This window comes from Notothenia coriiceps, unplaced genomic scaffold (genome assembly GCF_000735185.1).
Source record: "Notothenia coriiceps isolate Sejong01 unplaced genomic scaffold, NC01 NC01_scaffold00008964, whole genome shotgun sequence".
NCBI lineage: Eukaryota > Metazoa > Chordata > Actinopteri > Perciformes > Nototheniidae > Notothenia > Notothenia coriiceps.
In genome coordinates, this window is record NW_011341665.1 from 124,125 (window position 1) to 149,777 (window position 25,653).

Consider the following 25,653-nt stretch of genomic DNA (forward strand, 5'->3'; position numbering starts at 1 on the left):
AAACAGTCGTGAGTAAATCAAATTTTAGAGAAATCGGGAGAAATGCGGGAGAAATATGACCCCGGGAGGAAACCGGGAGAGGGCAGTGAAATCGGGAGTCTCCCGCTAAAATTGGGAGGGTTGGCAAGTATGACGGTACGTCCACACAGCAGAGTTAAAAAAATCTTCCAACGCTTCTGCCCATTCACTTTGAATGGGGTGACGTCACCTTTCCTCACTTTTTCGCCAAACTGCATTGTGGGAAGCAAAGCGGAGACTTCCAGGCATCTCAGGATTCAAAAGTTGAGCAATGTTCAACTTTTGAATCTTGTGAAGCTTTCGGTGGAAGCGTCAGCCAATCAAATCATATGCCAGTAAAAGCTCTAGCCAATCAAACCGCTGCTTCTGTGTCAGGGGCGGGAGATTCATGTGATTGGTTGTTGGCTGAGCTTCAGACAAGCCCGTCGGCAAGCTTTTTCCAAAGCCGCTGTGTGGACGTATCGTTAAACTCAGATTGTATGGAAGTGCACAGAAAACTCCTCTTTCAGAATCTCTGTAGTTACAACATTTTGATACAAGTTAAGGTCAGACCTTTTGGAGTAGACAACAACACAATATGATCACAGTGCAGCAGTTTCTCTGTAAGGCTGTAGATATAAATATAACAACTCAATGCAAATGATATTTGACTCTGTTTTGATCCTTTATGTATACAGTATATGTACGATAACAATGTATACAAAGGATCAAGAATAGAAAATATCCTTTCAACTAAGGGACATTTCCTTACTGAAGAATAGCGCTGTCATAACAACACGAGAAGATTGAGCTCCATTAAGCCTCTATATAAATAGTACATAGTATTAGATGAGGAGAGACTCCACTCTGTTCTGAGCTTGAGGCCGATTACCAACGCTGATTCCTACAAATGAATGTCATAGTTTGTAGGCACGGGAAGAAAATAAACCAACCATAATGAAAATGTAATTTGTGTATGTTTTGAAATCAGAAAACATCAAGTCAACATGCAAGAAACAAACAACAGAAGCACTTGGCATAGGGTCAGCTAGAACATAAAAACACATGAATAAGACTGAAAACAAAACTTCAATACTAAACAACTGCTTTGAAACGCAAGAAGTGAATGTATTTCAGTAGCCTTCAGATAAAACAGTCGTCATGTATCTGCAGCTACAACATGACGCACATCGGATGGCAGGTTAAACTGCAGTGCCGACAGGTGCCACACATCACAGTAACTTCACAAAGTAAAATGTCTGGCTACTATCAGGGGAGCCTGCGATGAGGCTGACCTCAGTGTTAAACAGCGCCTCCGGCACAGTGGCTTCAGACGGCTGACCTGTAGCTAACCCAAAGCCTGGGGGCGTATAACCTCTGCCGCATGATAATGGTTGACTCCTGACCTCTTTGTGGCCTCCTCTGTGCTTCTCCAGGATCCGCAGGGTGTAGTTGGTCCTCTGCCCTTTGCTGTTGAACTCCACACGCCCTGTCAGACCATCGTACTCCACCTGGCCCACGGAAAGAGCGAGGTAAGAAAGCACGAAAGAGGACGGGAGAAAAGAGGAGAAACAAAGATTGGAGGATTAAAACAGAGAATGGAAACTGTAGTGGAAACTCCACACTTAATCACCTTCTGGTAAGGAAAGAACACATCTACAAGTTTAAACCAAAGTTGTGTTATTTAATAAATATGGCCAGATAATCCTGCACCAATGTGTGCTAAAGAAATGTGAACCCTTTTAAAACAGCAAGCACTTAATACAGGAAAAAGACAAAGGAAAGGGGAGGGTCTCAGCTAGGGAATTTACATTAGAGGGCTATTGAAATGTTGGTTATTAGGTTCAAGGCTCAAGGTTCTTTATTGTCAAACTAACTACAGAGTAATTATGTCGTTGAAAATCTTAGGTCACAGGCTTCTCCAACAATGCAACACAATAATACAGATAAGCAGACACAAATAAAAAAATATTAAAATATACTATATTAAAAGTAATACAAAAAGAAAAATAGTTTTAAAAAAGTGAGAAACAAAACCTATTACAAAACCTATTACAAACCTAAGATCCATATGATAATCACCTGACAATGGTCAAAGCCACACCCTTCTATCTGAGAACATTTAGTAGCTTGGCGTGAATTTAAACTGTGAGAAATTCAACTGTAGGCAGAAAGTTACAGTGAAATATATATGAAATGAGACTTGTGATAAATGTCTACGATAGAAACTATGGTTGCACTATTAATCAAATATGTACTCATGCAATATCCACATAGTAGTAGGCACAATATGTGAAAATATAATTCTGAATTAAGTATTGTAAAGCTGCAAAGAAAGTCCCAATATCACAATTGCAATATACGTCAAAAATATTCACAGTTTTCCAAATCCTGCAGCCGTAGTAGAAACAGTAAGAATAAATGCTGGAAAAGAAACAGGCAATCCTCTTTACAAAGCCAAATATGTTTCTTCCCACTATCTATCACGATTAGGCCGACAGGTGCTATCTACAGCGAAAAGAGAGGGTGAGAAACAAGAAGGCGCTATAGAGACAGAGGAAGTGTGTGAGGATGCAGCAGACAGAGGTGATCAGTTTTGGCTCAACTAGGAGAGAGTGAGTGAGCGAGGCTTAGAGAGAGAGTCAACAGCTCCCTAATAAGACTCAGAACGGCACCTCACAGACTCTCCTCTCCAGAACCCAGGTGCTGGCACTGTTAGCGAGATCTGTGATGAATGGCACGGCGCTGAAGATGGAGCACATCGTGATGTTGACTAACAAAGGCAGATGTCAGGCGATGGGATGGAGGCAGTGAGAGATGGGCTGCCTTGACAACAGGTAGTCAATGAGACGAGTGCAGAGACGACCGGTGACGGGAGATGACAAACAGTAACAAGAGACAGAGGTTACATGCAACGTGAGATAACACAGAATGAAGCTGTGCTGAAGTGAATAATGAGAAAGTCAATTAAGAGATCATTAATCCACCACAGCTCTGATTAGGGATAATGGTTTGCGTGATTTTTCAAGTAAAAATGTCAAAATATTTGCTAGTTCGTTGATGTACAGATGTGTTTCTCTGATTTATATCACTGTCATGTAAACATATTGGTGTTTTTTGCTGCTGATGATGATGATAAGGAAATGATTACCCTTGTTACCAACTAATCTGCCTTTTAATTTACAGAAAGCAATCAATTGGCTTTTCTATTAACCAGTTTAGCCCTGAGCCTGTTTTCAGGTCTCAGGCTCGAAAATGACATTCCCAGAACAAATGACCATATCTTCCCTTCTAAAAGGGTTACATTAATAATCTTTTTTCTCAAAGCAAGGTTACATCTGTGAGTTGGATGTAGAAGAGTCAGAATCAATATAGATTTTTTTTATTTTAAAGTAAATTCAGATTGAACACAGTAAAAACAATTCAATTATAGTGTCCGTCCAAAAAAATAAAATTACTTATAGTGAAAACCACCCTTGAATGATGGGATAGTAAACAAAAAGCTTTAGGAATCCAAACTATAACATATAATAAGTACCCTGTATCAAGATTGATGCAAGACAAGTAACATTTGACCTTTTTAGAGAGGTTTAGAAGAAAACCACTTCTGGGGTCATTTGGGTGCATTTTCCATATCTCTGGCCCCCCTCGTTTTGATGATTGACATCTCTTTTTAACCGTTAGAGCCAATGGAATCGAGGGGAAGTTCCTAAAATCCATCTAAACATTACCCATTGGTGAATGAGTGGTGAATGAGGTTTTTAAATATTAAGAAGCCCTGAGACACAGTTTCGGGAAAAAACTACCCAAAGGAACCGGATTAGGGTCCTCTCGGGCTTAACAGGTTAAATGTATAAAAATGTCGTTAAAAATACCATCACAATTATTTTGGACTCCAAGGTTTTTCAAACGTTTTGCTTTAACCAATATCGTTTACTATCACATACCATTTTAGAATCTAGAACCAGCAGATTTGGCTTTTTTGTTTGAAAAATGACTCAAAATTAATAAATTATCAAAATATTTGCAATTACATTTTGAAAGAAATCAAAAGGTATTTTCACTATTTTCTAACATTTCAAAATGTGGACATCTAAAAACCAATGTAATTGCATTGAACTAAGACTCACTACATGTGCTCCTTTCTTCCCCATGTGTCTCATGATGTAATTGTGTGCATGCTTATGAATTTGTGAATCTGCAGGTGATTTTACAACACATCGAGCGATTACCATGCGCAGGTAGTTCATCAGACTGGTCCCGTGTTGCCAGATCTGAGGCGAGGAGCAGCTGAGCGGCTTCACTCCAATTTCCTGACTGCGGTTCAATTCCCTCACGGCCCCCACCACCACATGCACCGCATCAAACATCAGCGCTGACGAGAGCTGTGGAAGAGGAAACAAGAGAGGTACGAAGGGTGAGAAAGGCAAAGTGGGGGAGGGATGGAAACCCAGCGAAGAGAGACGTGAGTCAAGAAAGACGAGGAGAGATGTGCGAGTTCAGATGATTGAATGTTTAACAGGGAAGGAGAGAGAGAGGGGGGAGAGATGTGAGGTAAACCAGCGGGGAGGAAACACAGATGGAAACATCAATACCCGTTAAGTACAAGCAAAAGACTAGCTGCATCTCTTTAACTGCTCCGTGAATCAGTGAGAGGAATAAAGTAGCTTAATTTTTTATGTGCCGCACAAACAAAGCTTTGAAAATGACTCCTAAATGTGCACATGCATGACTGCAGAGCGCCGTGAGACTCACCGCCGGCCCGGGGTACGTCAGGTCACATCCCTCCCTCCACGAGAGATTCAAGCTCCGGATGAACTCCAAGTAGAAGGGATGGGTGGTGTTAAACATGGAGAAGCCCACGATGTTGGACTGCTCATCCACTATGTCATCCAGTCTCAGGAGCGGGAAGTCCTGGGTACATGAGGAATCAGAGTCCCTTTATAATAATAATAATAATAATAATAATAATAAATGTATTTTGTAAGCGCTTTTACGGGTGCTCAAAGTTGCTTTACAGAGGTAGTGAAAAAGGAAAAGGATTAGTAAAAATCACATTAAAATCAAGCAATAAAACAACAATCTTTATGTAACTTTTTTAGTTTTTATCTTTTTTTAGCATATTGATTATTATATTATAACTTAGTACTTTTTTTAACGCATGTAAGATATGCAACACTAAGCTGTCTGTGGCTCTTCCCTGCTGTAACGCTGCAAATGTCCCCTCTGTGGGACTAATAAAGGTATTCTGATTCTGATTCTGAACAATCACACATTAAAAGTTAGTTTGAAGAGGTGAGTTTTTTTTTTTTGAAGGTGGTGAGGTCAGTGCAGTCTCTGATGGGTTGTGGGAGTGAGTCCCAAAGCAGGGAAATGTACAGTGTAACAGCAAAAAGAGATATGGCAGATACAAGGCAAGGAATAATAAAGTAACTAACGTGTTAATTATATATATATTTTTTAATAAAGAGAAATAAGTGCTCATCCATAGCTAAACGATCCGGAGCAGCATTTAAATCAGCAAGTGAACATATTCACGTTTGAGATACTATAAAAAAGTATGTTTTGCACATAAAAATTATCATAGTTATTGGTTATTAACTTATTACTCGTCTATTATTATTATTATTATTATTATTATTAGAATCAGAAACAGGTTTATCACCAGGTAGGTTGACATGTACGAGGGATTTGACTTAAGTAAAACAAAAATTTAAAAACGCAGATACAGTAGATAACTATTTCAGGAAAACCATAATAACGTTAAAAAATATAGTAAAATATTACAGAATTTAAACAGAAATAGAATGGAGTAAAAACATTGAATAAAATGCGGCAGTAATACAAAAAAATAAAACTATTATATTATGTACATTGTTTGTATTAATTAATGCTGTCAAAATGATCGCGTTAACGGCGGTAATTAATTTTTTGAATTAATTGCGGTAAAATATTTAAAATATTTTACCGCAATTAATTCAAAAAATTAATTACCGCCGTTAACGCGATCATTTTGACAGCATTAATTAATACAAACAATGTACATAATATAATAGNATATGACTGCCAGTCTGAATGGTGGGGTCCGTAACCACTGCCAGTCTGAATGGTGGGGTCTGTAACCACTGCCAGTCTGAATGGTGGGGTCTGTAACGACTGCCAGTCTGAATGGTGGGGTCTGTAACCACTGCCAGTCTGAATGGTGGGGTCCGTAACCACTGCCAGTCTGAATGGTGGGGTCTGTAACGACTGCAAGAAGTTTATTTCTGGGAAAGACATCCAACCTCCAACCTCTCAAAACATTTGCTACTGTCACATAAAATCAGAGTACATGAATTTACAGTCTTCAAGCCTGTCTTGTTTTTTATTGTTTGTTCAGTACTAAAAGGTCGAAGTCCCACAATTAATTGTATTATTCATTTGACATGTTAACTATATCATAAAGCGCTTCAATTGTTCCCTTATGCAACATGAAAGTATCACGATATGTATCGGTCGAGTATCGGTATCGTTCAGTGGTATCGGTATCGTAAAAAAGTCAACGATATGCGTCGTGGGCTCTGGCGTGTGTGGATGAATAGAACACGGTCGTACTTGTGTCTTTGTGTTGGATCTATTGCTGTATCTGGTATATACTTGTGTATGCCCTTGTTTGTATGTGTGGAAGTGTTTGAGTGCCTCGATGTGTGTGCCAGCTGTTGTAAAGTCATCTTTAAACCCCCAGGAGATCCCTTCATGGGTGAGTCCTGTCACTTCTAAAGGCAGTTTCTCCACCAGAGACATGAATAGAGATGTGCGTTTATGTATTTTATTATTAGACAGGCGATGTGCATGGGACTGAGCTGCCTCTGTGGTGTGACAGAGAACATCTTCATAGGCTATTGTATGTGTTGTCACATTAGGTGCTCCCACGTCATTGAAATGTGACAGTGCAAACTAAAGATAAGCCGCAGAATTAGAAGAAAGGGAAAACATTTTATGCCAGGAGAATGTTGATGTGTCCAGTAACGTGTGTGTTGTGTCCTCCCTTCCTGCAGGTGGTGGTACAGGCAGCCAGCAGACCGTTCTCCATGAGGAGCAGTAGAAGATGCCGGCTCTGCCAGCACTGCTGCTGTCAATACACTTCCTCTTCCTCCTGCTAGTCACCATGCCGCCACGCTCCCTCGGTCAGACCCCTGTGCTCTCCTCCGTCCGCATGGGTGAGCCGTCCCTCCATCCTCACTACATGAAAAAAAGTTTCCCAACATACTTTTCCTGGTTGGTTTTTGGGCTCTTTAGTTGACTCAAAGTGGGTTTTGACACTTTGGTTAGAACATCAAGAGATAAAATGACTTTCAAAGGCCAAAAGTGCAGTAATAATATACTTTCTGGGTCCAATCTTGTTATACGGAAAGATATTTCACCATGCAAGTGATCCATGATACAATCTTATTAGAATAACTACTTTTTCATCTACTGTATGTAAGCAGGTGTGAGAATAAAAGTAGATTTTCTTCAAAGAAAGGCTCCACCATGAGTAGCAGTCTGACACCTTCAACAACACTCATACGTGATTTTATACATTTCAATTGGTTTCCTCATACAGATGTAAGAATTCCCTCTGAGTATTCGAAAAATAGGGTTGCCATGATATCAGATTTTCACTTTGCAGTAATTGTGGCTTCAATCATTTTCAACAACGATATTTCCACAATGTCTATAGGGAATAAAAAAGAGGAATCATTTTCAATCCTAAAAATGAATCTACCTCTTTGTTCGTTTTGAGAAATACACAGTTTGTCGGTGGATGAATTATACAAAAAATATAATGTAGGAAAGTGGATAGAGAGTCTGTACCCAGAAAAATGTACAAAAAGATTTGAGAAATCAAATCAAATGATTCAAGAAGCACTTGGGTATTAAACAATGTTAAAGTGGACCTATCATGCTATATTTGAATAATATAGTGTAGGACCATACCTATATATGGCATATTTATACTTTTTATTTTTCAAAATACCAAACAGATCATGCATTTTAGCCATCCCTCATTTCGCTCAATTTAACACTGTCTTTGCATGGGCTGATTCTGTGAGAACAGCACCATCTACAGGCCTGGCATATGTACTACAGCGTCTCCAGCGCTTTCCAACGGCAATGTCCGTGGCTGTCTCCTCCTGATTGGTGGAGTTGGCCCAATAGCCGTAGCGCCACTTCTGTGACGTCATAGAAGTGTTCAAATCTGGATCAGTCTGTATCAGATCCGTTGCAGACCCGTTTTTAGAGATTTGGGTATGGAGGAAAAGAGAGAGGGTTGTGTTTCCTGACACTTGGTGAGTTCCCTGGAACACCGGGGACACATATTCATGTATAAAAGACGTACAAAAGTGCATTTTGCATGATAGGTCACCTTTAATATATGTGTCATTTTAACATCATATCAATTTTAAATGTGTATAGGCTACAGTCAATGCCAGTTCATGGCAACACCCCTTACTTCGAAATATTACATTTTCTATAAGAAGTAAAGAGTCTGACCAAAATAACACATTGTCCTGCTAAAATTATCTAAACACATCATAGACTAAAGGACTTGAGCTTACAACCTAATAAGGCTGTCCAGCAACATCATCTCTGACCCAAACCATGTTCTGAACAGCGAATATGAACTGCTACCATCTAATCGGAGATACAGGGTCCCACCATTCAAAAAAGTCAGACTGTATCCTCACAGTAAATACAGAGCTGAATCCCAGATCAAATGCGCGCTAAAGGGTGTTAGAGCATGTTTTCTCTCAGTGATTGTGATGTTATGTTAAATGTTTGTTGTTTGTTTTTCATGTATTGTGTCTGGATACTTGTCCTTGTTGATGTTACACATGGAGCTGCTGTGATGCAAGTCAAATATCAGACTTGATCTGATCAATAAAGTTTTATCGTATCGTATCGTAAGACATAAATAAAAGCACAACAATCAATATATACAAAATAACAGTCACTTCAATATCTTTGGGAAATGTACATTAGTGCACTGAAGTGGTAGTATGACATTTTGGGAAATACACTTCTTTGCTTTCTGGCAGAGAGACAGATGAAAAGACCTTCACACTTCGAAATATATAATTTTGTGTTAGAAGTCAATATCTTTGTTTGACCAAAGAACACATTGGCCTGCCAAAATTATCCAAACACATCATATACTAATGGACTTGAACTTTGTAACAACTAAATAACAACTACACACACTAAAATGGTAGTATGACATTTTGGGAAATACACTTATATGCTTTCTGGCGGAGCGCCCGATGAAAGACCTTCACACTGCTCTCCTTCCTCTCCGCCTCTCTAGCGGCGATCCTAGATGACCAGTCTGTGTGTGGGCGGGGGGAGCGGCTGGCGCTGTCCCTGGCCCGAGAGAACATCAACAGCGCCATGGAGGGTCCGGCCCGCGCCCGGGTGGAGGTGGACATATACGAGCTGCAAAAAGACTCCCAGTACGACACTACCGACACCAGTGAGTGGGGCCGACGCATGCCAAAGAAAACCAGTAGAGCGGAAACATCCAAGTCTTGCTTAATCTATGAAAGTCCAGCAGGGCATAATTAGCCCAGACAGAAAGTGACCACTAAAAATACCAGTACTTATTATTATTCATATGGACTATTAATATTTATAGTGACTGGCTAAGAGTAGAAAAGGAGTCTGCTGCAGTTTTGATCCCACTTAAAAAGGCTGATGATATTTTACAAAAAAGATAATTACATTTCCGAAAAAAAGCTGCTTTTTTATGAGCAAATGATGTCCGGATAGTTAAAACACCCCCACTTTCGTGTGATTAGCAACCAGTAAGGGCGTTTGCTGATTAGTTTACACGTCATTGGAGACCAGTAATGGGCCAGTAAGCCTGTCTCATTAAAAACAGTGGACCAATGCCCTGCAGTAACAGCTGGCTCTGCCTACTGTGCAGGACACGGCAACAACAAATCATCAAACACTAACACAGATCAGCAGCACAGGCCAGCACAAAGCAGCAGCAGCAGCAGCACAAAGGGCCGCTCCATGACACTTGTATTGATACACAGATTTAAAACAGAATATTTGGAGAGTGTAAAGACTGAAGAAGTGCTGCTGATTCCAGCCACTGAGCTGACAACAGGCTCCCTGCTCCTATTCTAATGGGTCCCCGACCCTGCCACGAGCTACTGGCAACATGTCTGTGTGCTGAAGATGGGGTGTGTACATCTGTGCATGCTTGAGTTGTGTGTGTGTCTGATATGTGTGTGTGTGTGTGTGTGTGTGTGTGTGTGTGTGTGTGTGTGTGTGTGTGTGTGTGTGTGTGTGTGTGTGTGTGTGTGTGTGCCCTTGACCGATGGGCAGGAGACTTTGACAGGCTTGTTTGCTTTCGGCTTATTTTGGTCTCTGGATCAGAGAGCTCATCATCTTACAGCTACGGCTGTCGGAGGCACACACACACACACACACACACACACACACACACACACACACACACACACACACACACACACACACACACACGCACATTTTCACACACACACACACACACACACAATCATGCACATTTACACATGCATGCACACACATTCCTATCTTCAGACACAAATGCACATTCACACGGTGTGGGCGCACACACACAGAGGCACTGGCAGCGACTGAGGACGACTAATTGGGATGAATTAAAATACCAGCCAAATATACCAGCAATAAAAGGAGCTTTATTACTATAAGAATAACGCAGTTAACTCCGCAGACTCATTTCTTCTGGATCTCTGAAAGCTGTTTTTTTTTTTTAGGTGGGTAGACAAAAAACAGTCATAAAAACTCATTAGACTAAAAGATACTGTGCAAAACAAGTTAGACTGTGGCGCAGGGGGTAAATAAGCTTCCACCAATCAGAGGGTTCGATCCCACCCCCTGCAGTAATAAACATGTCGAAGTGTCCTTGAGCAGGCTGTTCAACCCCTTAGCGCTCCTCGGCATGTCTACAAAATGTCAGCTTTAAAGCTTCAGCTACATTGACGTTTATTTAATATTCGCTTTATGGTAAATGATGAATGTTTCCTTTTTTAGGAAGACTGCTCAATGGTAGCTAAATATGCTTATTGCTTTTTTGTTGAGAGTTAGATGAGACCACTCTGAAGGCTTCATACGGCTGACTGACTACAGTCTGCAGCCGGTTAGCTTAGCCTAGCTTCATATTTATCGTCTAGTCTTGAGACATTATTCTTCTCCTCTGACTCCTGGCAGGAAAGTGATTAAGCCTATTGATCAGTTACAGAGACTGCAGGCTGCAGTGTAAGACAGATGATGACCACAACTGTCCTGTAACTAACTTTTAATCATTGATGTATATGTTCAGCATAATGGAGACGATTTAAAAAGCATCAAGTTTTTGACCTTAGCTGATCTTTGTCAGGATTTCAAGGAAGAGAGGGTACCCGAGCCTTGCCTTTTAATACTTTACTTCAGAGGGTTGTGCTTATTGGGTGATTAGGGTATTAACTGTGAGACTATGAGAGTCCTTCAGAACTTTTAACAAGCTAAATTGAAAGTTCATAACCAGAAAAGAAAGGATTTTTACTTTTACTTTACTTAAGATCCCCCTACAGAGTGCACTCTTGCGAATATCACTAATCTTCTTGGGGTCAACACAAAAGCCATTCAAACATCACAATATTGACAATAAAATAAATTATTTTTAAAATCAGAGTAAGGGAATAGATATCTTAAATTAATACTCAAGTAAACATGGCCACCTCCTAAAATAAGAACCATAGGAAGAATATCTTTTTTTACGTTGATTAGATGTATTACATTTCCCATTAAGATGAGAATATGGATACAGTGGAGACTTGTTGTCATGGAGGTTTTGGAGAGTGAAATGTATGCTTGAACTGCATCAATAGAGATGTTGTTAGGTTGAGCCTCTTCTGAGCAAAGTACTCATTGTAATAAACAAAAGTGTAAAATCGTTTCCCGCCTCCCCCACATCGATGTCTTCGTGCAAATAATTATGCAAACTGGCATTTGTTATTCGAAGGCGACCATCAGTCTGTTATGCTTGTTCTAATGCCAGAGATATAATAACATTCGAAATTAATGATTCATAATCATTCAAATCAATAAAAACAACTGTCTTAACAAGTGAATAATCGCAGCAGGCAACCCTGGCCTGCCCTGTTGTCGTCCCCGGAGCATTCATCTCAACATCAATCTGATTATAATGAGACAGATTGTGCTGCTGCAATAGAAGCAGTGCTTAAAGTGAAATACTAATGCAACTTCTGAGTTTTTTGCTGCATCTTGAATGTCCCCTCTTCTCCCCTGACTGCAGCTGTGTTACTGTATGCCAACTGCGAGCTGCCATCCAACTGTAGCAGAGGGGAATGTGTCTGCATATTCAATGTGAATTTCCCCCCCTTCTTCCCTTTCAGTGTGTCAGATTCTACCCAAAGGCGTCGTCTCTGTGATAGGTCCCGCCTCCAGCCCCGCCTCCGGCTCTACTGTCAGTCATATATGTGGAGAGAAGGAGGTGAGTGTGGAGGATTAACACACACAGATTTCATGTAAACATACAGACAACTAGTTCTTCTTCCTCTCTGACACACTACCCCTCCTACCCACACACACGTCATGATGAATGTCTCTAAAGATTAGTTTTCCTTCGCATTTCTTCTCATATAATTATCCAACTGCTTTCTCCCCGTAGCCTTTTATCTTTAAGGTGCTAAATCCATCTATCTTTCCTTTCTTTTTCTCCCTCTGTAGCCTTCACTAATGGATGGTTCTTATTCGCAGTTTTTTCCTGCTCGAGTGTTAGAAGGGGAGTTAATCACGACACATTTGCCTTCCTTAATGTTCCTCTCTCCTCTCTGCCAGATCCCTCATGTAAAGATTGGTCCGGAGGAAACTCCCCGCTTGCCGTACCTGCGATTCGCCTCTGTCACGCTGTACCCTAGCAACGAGGACCTGAGTCTGGCCATAGGATCCATCTTACGCTCGTTCAGTTACCCATCAGCCAGCCTGGTGTGTGCCAAGGCTGAGTGTGAGTACACGTAGTTCCCTTTCTATTGTTATCAAATCAAATCAAGTTTTATTTATAAACCACATTTAAAAACGATTTTTCATCGAGCCAAAGTGCTGTACACGTAATAAAAGCACACTACAATAACATAAGAAAAAGAAATAGAAAAGAAAACAATTCACAACGACAAAACACAGAGAAATGTCAGGTGCTCAGCTCTGACTAGAAGGCCAGAGAGAGTGTTGCACAGTACTTTATGTGCTACTGCCTAGCTGTGTTTGTTGTTTAGGTGGGTGTAAGTGCATCAATTGTGTTCCAGCTATACCGACTATATATCTGTGTGGTTTTTAACGTGTGTGCTTGCAAGTGTCTCTGTGGGAGTGTTGGCACATTCACACAGTTTCGGCGGATATGACTGTTTTGCATGGTTGGACACTCATTTTGACAGTCTGGTCATGAAGTTCTGTCTGTGGTCCGAGATCACAACACGGCTCCTGCTGCTGCTCTTCTATTTTTTTTTTAATGCTCTTGCACACTGTCTCTTATTCACCTCAGCGGGTTTTTCGGCCAAACCAATTTAATAAATATTCGTGTTTGAAATGCTTTCCAGTATTGGAAGAACTTATGGGACATTTGATTTAACTTGCCAGGCACTCAGAGAGCTTTAACATCACTGGGGATTTGGGACTTAGTCGCTAGCCCTCTTTATTTTCATTTTGAAAGAGTGCGTTATTGATTTATTATGCACTGCCCCAGCGAGAGTAGAGGGAATTAAAGGGCTTGGTCCGACGGTGGCTGTAGTATTTAAACAACGCTCAAAATAATGTATGCAGTAGGAGGTGAAAAATACTAATTTCTTCCACTGAATAGTCATCTGACATGATGTGTGTGAGTGAAACTGAGCTGTTGTGCAGCTGTTAACGTCTCGCACAAGCCGAGGAAAACCTTGCAAGAGTGAAGGGCAATTACATAAAGAATTAGTGGGGCCATTGAAGTCTGTGAACACCTGTCACTACAGTGTGAGAAGGGTCGATTTTGACGAACCAAAATGTGCTACGTTTTGAAGAATTCACTCAGTAATTAAGATAATTTCATTATCGTCCCAGCAGGTAGCCAGCCTTCCTCAAAAGCACGCTGAATTCCTCATTCCAGCTTTGAAATGGCTTCAGACGTCTTTTTCTCAGGTTTGATCATCAGTTAAACGTGCAGACAAAGCTTTTTCACCTGTCGAGGTTTAGAAGCAACAGATAGCATCATAGTTAGCGTCCGGGGTTCAGAAGATGCAGCTTTCAACGGAGGGATGTGAGTGTGTAATATATTTGGCTTGAAGGTGATCTTTACAAGGTTATCACAATCACAGACTCTGACCCACTTGGCTGCGCTATCTATCGCCATGGAGCTGGTTGCCATGGCTGCAGAATAGGTGCTAACTGCCACTCAACAGACTTGTTCCACACTGTGAACGAGTGTGTGGGTGTGTGTGGTGCGGTATGTGTGTGTGTTTGATGTTTTTTATGCTTTTACTTTGTCTGTACAGGCGCCGGTGTGTGTGTGTGTGTGTGTTGTTGCCCCTGAGTGTACTGTTTGCCCGTACATGTGTGTGAGGGGTTTGGGGGTATTTGCATGGGTGTGTGTACGGCTCTGTGCTCAACATCAGACAATGTTTACAACCAGTCCACTTGTTTTATTCATCGTGTTTACCCCTGTGTGGAGCGCAGTGTTCAAGTGAAGCAGACATTCTCTCTTTTTTGTCAGTGAGGCGAGAAATGTGTATAGTCCTGAATTTCATTGACACCCACCAATGCGCGCTCTATAATTAAGTAACGTAATTTGAAATTGGTCACTTTTGCAACAACATGTTAATTGCTTTAATCACATATCCCTCCCTTTCAGCCGTGTGTGTAGAATAGATATTAAGTTAGAAGAGAGGAGATTTTAGGTCATTTTTATACATATCGTACTCTCGCTATTCCTGGGTCACAATGCATTATCTGAACCGAATTCCATTATGCCGTTTTCATGAGATGAATGAGGTTACGGACGGCGACGCGAACCGCCAGCAGGAGGAGACGGTGGTGGCGTAAAAAAGGCGAGATGGATAAAGACAGAGAGGTAACTGGAGCACAGGGCAGGGAACAGAGAGATAGAGCAGTTAGGGCTTATGTGTGAGAGGGAGAATATGTGAAGGAAGGAGGGGTGGAGAGGAAGCTGTAAAGTGCATTGATTTTTTCCCTCCTTCTCCAAACTAATTAAAGTTTTGGCCTGGTTCAGTGATTACCCCACTGCTTACAGAGGCTTTCTCCCGCTGAAGGGCTCTGCAAGCACCACCTCTCCTCCCCTCCTTCTCCCCTTCCCCTCCGTCCCCCAGATGCCTGCCCCTCCACTTATTTACATAGCTAGGGGTGCCTTATTATGGAATTACAATTAGGAAGCACCAGGGCTGACTTCCTGGTAAAGGCTCATTCCACACCCAATGTCAAGTGAGTCTTGACTGCCATTGGTACTACTCAATTCGCTTCAAGTGTGAGAATGGTCTCAAGTGCTGTATTTTCGGTCTTTCTCCTCCTGCAGTTCTGCTTCTATTTCCGTCCATCTGTTCGCCAGATGTTTCGCAGAATCCATAAAGAAATCTCCAGTTTTATTTTTATATTTTCTTTGAAGCTTTTTGAACATACACAACGTTTCTGACAGTACATACATCACTCAAAAGAACTGAAGAGCATCATTGATGGATGGGATAGAAGACACAAAGTGAATTACAAAGCACTCAAAGATCGCATACCTCTGCCAAGTCTGCACAACTCTCCTGATTTATTATTCTATTAATAGACAATGTTTAGAAATGTGTCATACTGATTGTTTGATGGCTCACATCAATTTTGGAGGATACCTAAAAATCCTCTCTGGGGATAATAGGGCTTTGTAAAGAGATTAATTTCAGGTGAGTCAGACTCATAAGCACTGAGTTATAGTTTTATTTTGTCATGTTGGTTTGGTGCCATACAAGCTTTAATGTCATGAGCTTATCGTCCTGTTGCAAAATGCTTTTAAACGCTTATGTGAAACCTAGAAGTTGTTTATAATTCGGAGACAGTAAAACGAGTTGTAGCCAGTCCAAAATGCAACTTGATGCCACAGATGACATTGAATGAACTTCAAAGCAAGCGGCATTTTGTTAAGAAAGTTAGTTTGTTTCCACTCATTTATTCACGTTAAATAATACTACATTTTATTAGAAAAAGAAAAAATCAAATGTACATTTTCTGACAGGAAAAAGGAAACGTGTGAGCCTTGGTTTATGGTTCCTAACCTTAATAAATAACAAAGCAAAAGCGTAACTCTACCACAAATATTCAGTAGTAAATAATTTTTGATTTTGAAAACCATATCCATACATACATTTGTATTTTAGTATTTTAATTTCTCAGAACAAGGAGGGGATATGTAAATATTTGAAAGCTTGTCCAAATATTTACGGATCAAACGTGGTTAACTAGATTCGACAAAACTGGGATAATTGACTTTAAAGAGGAAACATATGTGAAGATCCTCGGGTTGATGTGTCAGTTTCCTGTAAAATAAATATGACCATAAAATAATCTTAATACTCTCCAACAGTTCGAACAGTTAGCATTTAAGAGACATCTAAAAAAAAATAGATTTTGTTATTTATTATTTGTTTACCCTAGGGCTGCTCGATTATGGCAAAAATCATAATCTCGATTATTTGGGTCAATAATTGTAATTGCGATTATTCATTGACTTTGAAAACATCCATTTATTGGAGAAATGTTTTTTGAACAGTATGTTTTTAACAGTTGATTACCCTGAACTTTAGGTATAATTAAACTGAAAAACCAAAAAAAAAAAAAGATTATTAAATTAAAAAAAAGTAATAATAATAATAAAAAATAATTGTTTTATTTCGATTATGTTGTTTTCGTAATCGTTGCAAGCCATAATCGTAATCGCGATTAAAATACGATTAATTGAGCAGCCCTAGTTTACCCTACTGTTTATTTTTCCTTATCTTCAGTACATGAGACTTTTCCTCAAAGGACAATGAGTTTATGTTTTGAAACGAATTGAATCCTTTGATTGAATTCACTTCATTTGTATTTAAAAGTATTTCATTTTAGTGTCTTCATTCAAACATCAGGATTGTTGATTCGCTTCTTTCCTCCCTTGCATGTTCTGTTATTGTTCTGTTCATCTGTAGCTTTGTCTTTGTCAGTGTGTCAGTGCGGAGGGATGAGAACAAACAAAGATGGTGGAAATCTGTCTTGGTGTAAATGGATGTTTTCTGAAAGATTGATTTAGCTGCAAAGTTATCTGAAGGAACATTTGAGCAGTTTAGGTGTTTAAAGCTAAATGTATTATTGCTTTATAAATGGTTACATTGTGGCGCTATCTCTACAGCACAAACTCATCAGTTGTTTACCTTCCCGTTGCTTCACTCTTCTACAAAATCTTTCAAGTGTATTTTAAGATAACCCGCTATGCAAACCCACTGAATCCAGAAGCACCTTGGTGGAGGTCATAATAGATTAAGTAAGTCTGTCTGAGAGAAACAGCGAATGCAGACATACGCTAGTGTCTGTATTAAATGATGTTTCATTTCCTGGGGATTTAGACAAACCATCCATCATGCTTTGCAAAATGACACATATATATGACCAGCTGGGAATAAATCAAGATTCTCTCCGTTCCTGCAAAGCTTACATTTTGGAAATATGAGTTGTGTCTACTGATACAGACATTGATATGCAGCTCACCGGTGCATTGGCTTTGCCTCAGGCCTGCTGAGATTGGAGGAACTGGTCCGCCGCTTCCTCATCTCCCGGGAGACGCTGTCAATCAGGATGCTGGATGACAACCTGGACCCTACGCCGCTGCTGAAGGAGATCCGTGACGACAAAGTGGCCACCATCATCATTGATGCAAACGCTTCCGTGTCCTATCTCATCCTCAAGAAGGTCAGTCCTCAAACATCAATACCTTCTACTTACGTGCAGGGTGTGCATTTGTAAACAGTACACACACAGTTAAAGGTCTCCTATTATGCAAAATCCACTTATTCGTGTCTCTTCTACATCAACATGTGTCCCCTCTGTGGAAAGAGACTCTGAAAGTTTCTCTCTCTTTTTGTCCTGATCCATTTCTATAAAAACCTGAGCTGATTAGAATATTTATAATTTATCCCCAGGGGGTATTGGATTTTGTTGCTCCNAAAGACACAAGTACGACCGTGTTCTATTCATCCACACACGCCAGAGCCCACGACGCATATCGTTGACTTTTTTACGATACCGATACCACTGAACGATACCGATACTCGACCGATACATATCGTGATACTTTCATGTTGCATAAGGGAACAATTGAAGCGCTTTATGATATAGTTAACATGTCAAATGAATAATACAATTAATTGTGGGACTTCGACCTTTTAGTACTGAACAAACAATAAAAAACAAGTTTGACGTATGCAGTGGTTACGGACAAGTTTGACGTATGCAGTGGTTACAGACCCCACCATTCAGACTGGCAGTGGTTACGGACCCCACCATTCAGACTGGCAGTCATATGCAGCCACACTTTAGATTTCCGTGCCGACATCGAGCTAATGAAAAAACGAAAGCTAACCGAAAGGCTCAGACATTCGGGAGGAAGGTGAAGGGCGTTGCTTGGCAATCAAGCCAATCACCGAAGCCGTTGCAAGACGCACAATCTGATTGGCTGGCGGTTTTAGCGTGAGTTTAAGGATCTTACGCCTAACTTAATATAAAAAAATATATTTTAAAAAAATTAAAAAGGTTTTTGAAAACTGGATCTGATTTCGGTACGGTATACCGTAGCCGCCAGTAACCGGTATTTCGGTAATACCGGGAACCGGTATGCACCCCTAGCCCACGTTCATGTTTTTTTTCTATTACATAGCCCCGACCTCGACCTCCAAACAGACACATTTTTTTTAAAAAGACACAAAGAAAGCTCAGCTGAGCCTCAGTGGTGCTAAGCAGAGTGACAAGGCCTCGCTCTGACAGACGTGTTGACAAGGCAGTGTGAAAGGATGGAGAGATGAAGGGAGGGGTGAATACAGAGGAGAGGGGGACAGACAGGGAGGATGGGGGGGGGGAGTTGACCTGGGAAAGCTGGTCAACCAGTCTAACTCTCAACACATTTGACAGACAGCTGAAAGAGTCAGTTCATGACCTTCAATTGACCCTTCTGCTGTAAACACAGACATGCTGGAGTGGTAGAAATCTGACCTCTGACCTTTACAAGCACATGAGGGGATGAAAATGACTCTTGTGTGTTTGTGCACTCAATAGTCTGAACATCAAAGAGGCAGATAATACGCATTGTCGTCACTGAGCTGAACGTCCCTTCCACCTCTAATCTTTTTTGTCTTTATACCTTTTCACTTTGAGATCTTTTTTTCCTGGGCTCACCTCTCCAACACTTGTTTGGCTTTGATGTTTAAAGCACACAAGAACCTGTAACCCTGTGCTTTGAATCCCTCATCACGTCTCATAAACCAACTGAACTTCCCGATTTTTCTTTCTTCGCTATCTGTGCAATTACTGACCTGACTTTCTTCCTGTGCCGTGTCAAAGGGTGGGCAAGCGGCTACACAAACATGTCTGTAATGCTAATAGCATGCGCCATACTGTGCAGATGGCTGTGTTGCTCTAATTATTGTAACCGCAGCTCAAAGTGAGCAGTGGCAGAACGTATGCAGGGCCATCTGTATGTGAGACACAGCATATAATAACCGGCACACAGTGGGAGTCATTTATTTCCGCTTTCTATTTATTAAATCATATACAGTATGTTCTAATAATGGTGGATCAAATGGTGAACACTCTTCTTATATATTTACTGTATAATGGTGTACATGTACAGCTTATTATTCTGACCACACAGTGAGAGCAACACAGCTACTTTATTGTTCTGTTGCTACTGTGCGCTGTTTGCTCCCCACATCAGTGGTCGCTTTCTCAATTCACCCTTCCCTAAAGTGTGTGTGTGTGTGTGTGTGTGTGTGTGTGTGTGTGTGTGTGTGTGTGTGTGTGTGTGTGTGTGTGTGTGTGTGTGTGTGTGTGTGTGTGTGTGTGTGTGAACTGCAGGACCTCTTTCCTTCCTGTCTGAGGTTGTTCGAGGGCTCAGAGGGAATGCTACAGCCAGGGCACGGGAGGAGCCTTTCTCCTCTCTACTTAGACACCAAATGACTAACAAAAGCCAACTATCCCTGTGTGTCTCCTCACCAAGCGATGGAGCCCAAGAATATCTGAGTGGGGAGGCAGGTATGGAGGTGCTCCAGTTTCATGGCTGCATAGAGCAGGCGGTGAGCTGAACGCAGCCAAGGTGATCCCTGCCAGCCATTTTGCTGTGTGTGTGTGTGTGTGTGTGTGTGTGTGTGTGTGTGTGTGTGTGTGTGTGTGTGTGTGTGTGTGTGTGTGTGCGCATGTGTGTGTGTGGCTTCCAGACATGTGTGTTCATTTCAGCACATGTATGGGGATGAGTGTGTGTGATGGTGTATTGATCGGGCGCAGCTGAGGTGGCGGGCCTTCAGGTGCAGTCGATCAAACCAGCAGGGAACCTATCAGGGGGGCAGTGCATTTCACAGGAGCCACCTGATTGGCTATTACCAAGAGGCAGATTGCCATGATGACGAATAAGATCCTAACTGAGGATATGCCTTCATCAATGATGGGATGGAACCGGTGCTATTTCATTGTTATTGAGAGCTATTGACAGCATTAGACAGAGAAGATTACAGCAACTATTCTCCAGGGAGAAGAAGAAGGGGGAGGGAGGGGGGAGACGGAAAGCTGTGATAAGAGTGAGGAGAATGAGAGAGAGAGAAAAAAGGAGCACTGGCAATGGGGCCGGGGACGATGTGGGAATAAAGAAAATTGAAAAGAGATTGGAAAGAGATGTGGAGGAGGATGGAGATAGAGGGACGGGAGAGCAGGGGGAGAGTAACAAATTACATTTACTTAAGTTCTGTACTCAGGTATACTCACTATATTACAGAGATGAATATGTTTGCTTTGAACCACCACCATGTATTTCACAGCGACTAGTTATTCTGCAAACATAGGTAACTTACAACTTAGAACATATGGTGCATGGTTCCCAACAGTACATATTAAACTAAGATATGTGCTTTTCCCTTTCCTGTAGTGTGTTAAGGTTTGTGTGCATGTAAATGGTCTGTAAAAGTTCCCTTTCTTAGTGTGTAATCTTCGTTTGAATTCATTCTCCTTGCTTTTTTCTCTTTATCTCTTATATTTATTGTTGCGAAATTGTATTATTTTCTTCCTTTGACACATAAAACAAATGAAGTCAGCTTGTAAATTGGCTGAAAGTACATCAATTCGTATTTAATTACAAAGTTATTTAAATCCTTTTACAAAGTCTGCAGCAAATGTTGCGTCCCATCTGTGCACGTTCTTATTTTTATACATCACTTTTCTTTGTTTATTTTAAAGTAAAGAGCTTAAGATTAGTTCCATCTCACCAAACCACCACATTAAAATGCGGCTAATAGACAGCAGTTATTCATCAGTAACCAATAAATATGAAAAAAATTAACTATATTGGGAATATGCCGCACTTTCATGTGCCCCATCATTAGTTCAGCAGCTAAACTGTGTTTATCACTTTATGGTTAATGCCTCATTGCTAATGACACATTTTGTACTCATCACCGCTCTCTGATTCCCAAATTTGTATGGACTACCTCACTGACAAGAAAAATACTGTGCCGAGAAATTATTTTCTGAAGCTCTACTGCTAAAGCTCCTAAACTACTGCGACTTTCACTCTACAATTTCATTTGAAGGTCCCTTGTCATGGCCATTTCTACTGATCATAATTCCATTGTTGAGGTCTACTAGAATACATTTAAATTGTGCAATTTTCCAAACTCACATTGGTTTCTCATACAGCATCTCTGTAAAGTATGTGTATTCACTCTCTGTCCTAAACGGCTTGTTGGAGCTCCTGCCAACCCCCCCTCCCTGTGAGCCCACTGTGCTCTGATTGGTCGGGACNNNNTTGCGAGGCTCGCTGCTCAGTGAGCCGGCTTACTGGTGTGGTTTCCAGGTCGGCGATACAGCGAGACAGCGCGAAACTCATCCTGAGCACACACAAACACTCAGCCGAAGCAAAAACAATAAGTGTGGCTTGATATTGAGTTAGAAAAAGGTTTATAACGCTGTGATAATGGGTCTGCGGAGAGCATTTCTCCGCCATCCCAACTCGTCTATTACCAACCAGGGAGCTCTATGCAAGTNAATGGGACTCCCTGTTAGCTGAACATTTACGCTAAAGGTCCTGGTGTGTGAGGAGCTCCGCGGATTGGTCCATTTGTTTCTTACGGGAACTGCATGACATCATGCAGTTCCCGTAAGAAACAAATGGGAAAAGAGAAATCTCCAACGAGGCGTTCTGGGGCAGCATAGACAGGTATTTTCTGTGTTAGAGTTTTTTACTCGCTACAGGGTGTACTTTGAGGGTTTGTGACTCTGCAGACCGTTTACATGCAGAAAAACCTTCATAACACACAAGGGGACGGGTAATAACCAGAAAAGCCTGACATGGGACCTTTAAGTCTACAGGAGATGATCCAAGACATACACCTTTTGTTAGGTGATACATGTAAAAGGGTACTGGGTAAGCTTAGTGAGTATTCCTTTTGTTGTGTGTGTGGTGTAAGCTCTGCAAAAAGAGAGCAAAATCATTAACTTAAATCACATTTCTCAACCGAAACTGTCTGCAGTAATAACAATCTATCGAATATTAATTAAGGAAAATCAGTTATAGGACACAAACAACATGTCTGCAGTAATCAAAAAGAGAACGACAAACAAAGGAAGCAAGGCAGCGCATGAAGCCTCTCGTTGAAGTCAAGTGATTGCACCTGAGCACTTCCTGTCTGGAAAGGACACGCCCTCCTCTCGAGACAGGAGTGCTCGAAAAAATCATGTCCTATGTGTTTTCCAAACCACTTTTCACAACCCGTGTGAAAAAATGTATTGAATGAAGGAAAGATGTGAAGGAGAATTCATCAGCACACCAGCCGACATAATTATGATGCACCAGGCGAATGGTGTTACACTTTTGGGAATTGTTGGACGCCATTATCTCCTTTCCTTTCGTAAAGGATGGTCCAATGCATCCTAAGGTAGAGGAGATAACAAAGAAAGCATTTAAGCCCCTTTCCTATCATCTAGAGAACATCTTTTATCATGGCTGCCACTTAGGTTCTTCCGGCTCATTTCACTCTGGGTGTTTCTCAATGTCGAGGACGCTTCCTTGGTAGGACAAGTCCCTCCGAGTCAGGTCCTTCAGAAGCGATGCAAGAATCCTTCCTAGCCTCGGAAAACGAAGAATGGTGTAACAGGCTAACAGGTGTGCAGGTGTGCGTCATATGCGAGGCCCCGCCTTAAATGGAGCGTGATTTCCGCCAAAGATTTGGAAATTGGTCCGTACGCAAAGCATCGTGGGGATTTTAAGACTGCGTAGTCTACCATGTGCAGCCTCGAAATTTCACGCAACGAAGGACGCTGGCCTCGGTAGAATTCCAAGCATCCTGGACATTGGAACAGTCTTTCGGCGGGACTCGATGACGTAGCATCCTGGAAATAGTGGCTCTGGGGCAGCCTTCCTCGACATTGAGAAACACCCTCTGTTAGGACCCTTCCTAAGCAATAAAGACTATTGGTCCTCCCTTCCTCAGGTGTGACCTCTTGTGACCTCTTGATGGGGACCACTAACACCTACAGTTTATAGTCATATGTACAAAATGTGAAATGGTGCATTGACCTATATGCACCATTTCAATTAAATAAAAGTAACACCGCCCCCTACTAAATTCTCTTTTATGCCATTCTACAAAAATATTTTTTACGTACCTCGGAGGGACTACCTAGGGAGGCGTGTGGCGCAGTGGGTTAGTGCGCTGCTCTTCAAATCAGAGGATAGCAAAAATCGAGTCCCACTGCAGTCAGCATGCCGTTGTGTCCCTGGGCAAGACACTTCACCCCAAATTGCTCCTGTGGGGATTGTCCACAGTATTGAGTATGAAAGTCGCTTTGGATAAAAGCGTCTAACAAGTAACACGTAATGTACGACTCTTGTAATTGATTCTATTTGACATTTGGTTATTGGCTGTTTAACTTAGAGGTGTTGAGCTTGTAAGCAAATTCAGTGGTTGTCTGTTCTCAGATGGAAATGTTTATCTTTATAGGAAAAGCTGATCAAAAAAACTATTATTTCTCTCACTCCACCATCTACTAATTAAGATAACCAACTACATTTTGCCATGATCTCTTACAGCCAATCATGGTGAAGCTATCAAACTTCCCCTATTCTACTTACAGCTTCACCTTCACCTGTAACATAAGATATCACAGTGAGGTCTAATTGAAAAGTCTATTCCCATTTCTCATCCTCTTGTGCTAATGTCAATAATATTTGTTCACTCGAAACAAAAGTCTCTCGTGATTGAATTAAAGACAATTGCTTAACGACTTCTGTTTCTTTGGACTCTTTGAAACCTCCTATACTTCAGGTATACATTCAAGAAAGCAGGATTACTTTGACATGGCGGTGAAGAGAACTTCTTCTACAAGTGCATACGAGTGAAAGAAAGCCAAGTACAATGCGCTGGTGAAGGGCTGAGGGAGTCAGAGCAAATGTTGAAATGCGGTTGCCTTGTTTAATCTGGACATGCTGAACATGCTCCGCTGCTGTAGGAGAGCGCGGCTGAGTCCCTGTAGCAGCCGGGTGTCAGTCTGCAGGGGGTGAGCAGCGAGAGGGCCAGACTAGTCTGAGCTGCACACAAAAAAAAACACTCCCCCAACACCAACTCCCCCCTCGCTCGCTTTCATTCTGCACCCTGCTGTAAGTCATCCGGCACCCTGGCACCACTGAGAAATACACAAAAGCAAAAATACATAAATATCCTGACACGCTGGGTGTGTGTGTGTGTGTGTGTGTGTGTGTGTGTGTGTGTGTGTGTGTGTGTGTGTGTGTGTGTGTGCGTGCGTGCGTGCGTGTGGTGCAGGGGAGAGTATAAGAAAGATAGAGAATTGAGTGTGAGAGAGAATAGGGGACATTCATTCATCCCAGTTGGAGATTTAGCTGTTTGGTGCATGTATTCATCTTCGTGTTTGTATAAAAGGCGNGTGCGTGCGTGCGTGCGTGCGTGCGCGTGCGTGTGTGCGTGTGTGTGGTGCAGGGGAGAGTATAAGAAAGATAGAGAATTGAGTGTGAGAGAAAATAGGGGACATTCATTCATCCCAGTTGGAGATTTAGCTGTTTGGTGCATGTATTCATCTTCGTGTGTGTATAAAAGGCGTGTGTGTGTGTGTGTGTGTGTGTGTGTGTGTGTGTGTGTGTGTGTGTGTGTGTGTGTGTGTGTGTGTGTGTGTGTGTGTGTGTGTGTGTGTGTGTGTGTGTGTGTGTGTGTGTGTGTGTGTGTGTGTGTGTGTGTGTGTGTGTGTGTAGGAGACTTGGCAGCTAGCTTATAGTGTCTGCAGTGCCTATTATGAAAGGGAAAACCGTAAAATCGGAGATCTTAATTATCTAGAGAGAGCACGAGGGAGAAGGGGATGTTG

At 41.5% G+C, this 25,653-nt stretch overlaps 2 protein-coding genes across 2 annotated transcripts in view; one reads left to right on the plus strand and one right to left on the minus strand.

Moving 5' to 3' along the window:
• The window catches only part of LOC104944953 (glutamate receptor ionotropic, kainate 5-like), a 30,347-nt gene extending 24,670 nt beyond the window's left edge, over positions 1-5,677 (minus strand). Inside the window, exons 1-4 of the mRNA XM_010770558.1 lie at positions 5,663-5,677; positions 4,753-4,911; positions 4,230-4,382; positions 1,404-1,508 (exon numbers count right to left, since the gene is read on the minus strand). Of these exons, the coding sequence (XP_010768860.1) occupies positions 1,404-1,508; positions 4,230-4,382; positions 4,753-4,911; positions 5,663-5,677 (432 nt within the window). The remainder of the gene's footprint in view (positions 1-1,403; positions 1,509-4,229; positions 4,383-4,752; positions 4,912-5,662) is intronic.
• Positions 5,678-7,039: 1,362 nt separating this feature from the next.
• The window catches only part of LOC104944955 (glutamate receptor ionotropic, kainate 5-like), a 40,359-nt gene continuing 21,745 nt past the window's right edge, over positions 7,040-25,653 (plus strand). Inside the window, exons 1-5 of the mRNA XM_010770559.1 lie at positions 7,040-7,196; positions 9,326-9,490; positions 12,429-12,526; positions 12,874-13,039; positions 17,816-17,994. Coding sequence (XP_010768861.1) covers positions 7,085-7,196; positions 9,326-9,490; positions 12,429-12,526; positions 12,874-13,039; positions 17,816-17,994 — 720 coding nt within the window. The 5' untranslated portion in view covers positions 7,040-7,084. The remainder of the gene's footprint in view (positions 7,197-9,325; positions 9,491-12,428; positions 12,527-12,873; positions 13,040-17,815; positions 17,995-25,653) is intronic.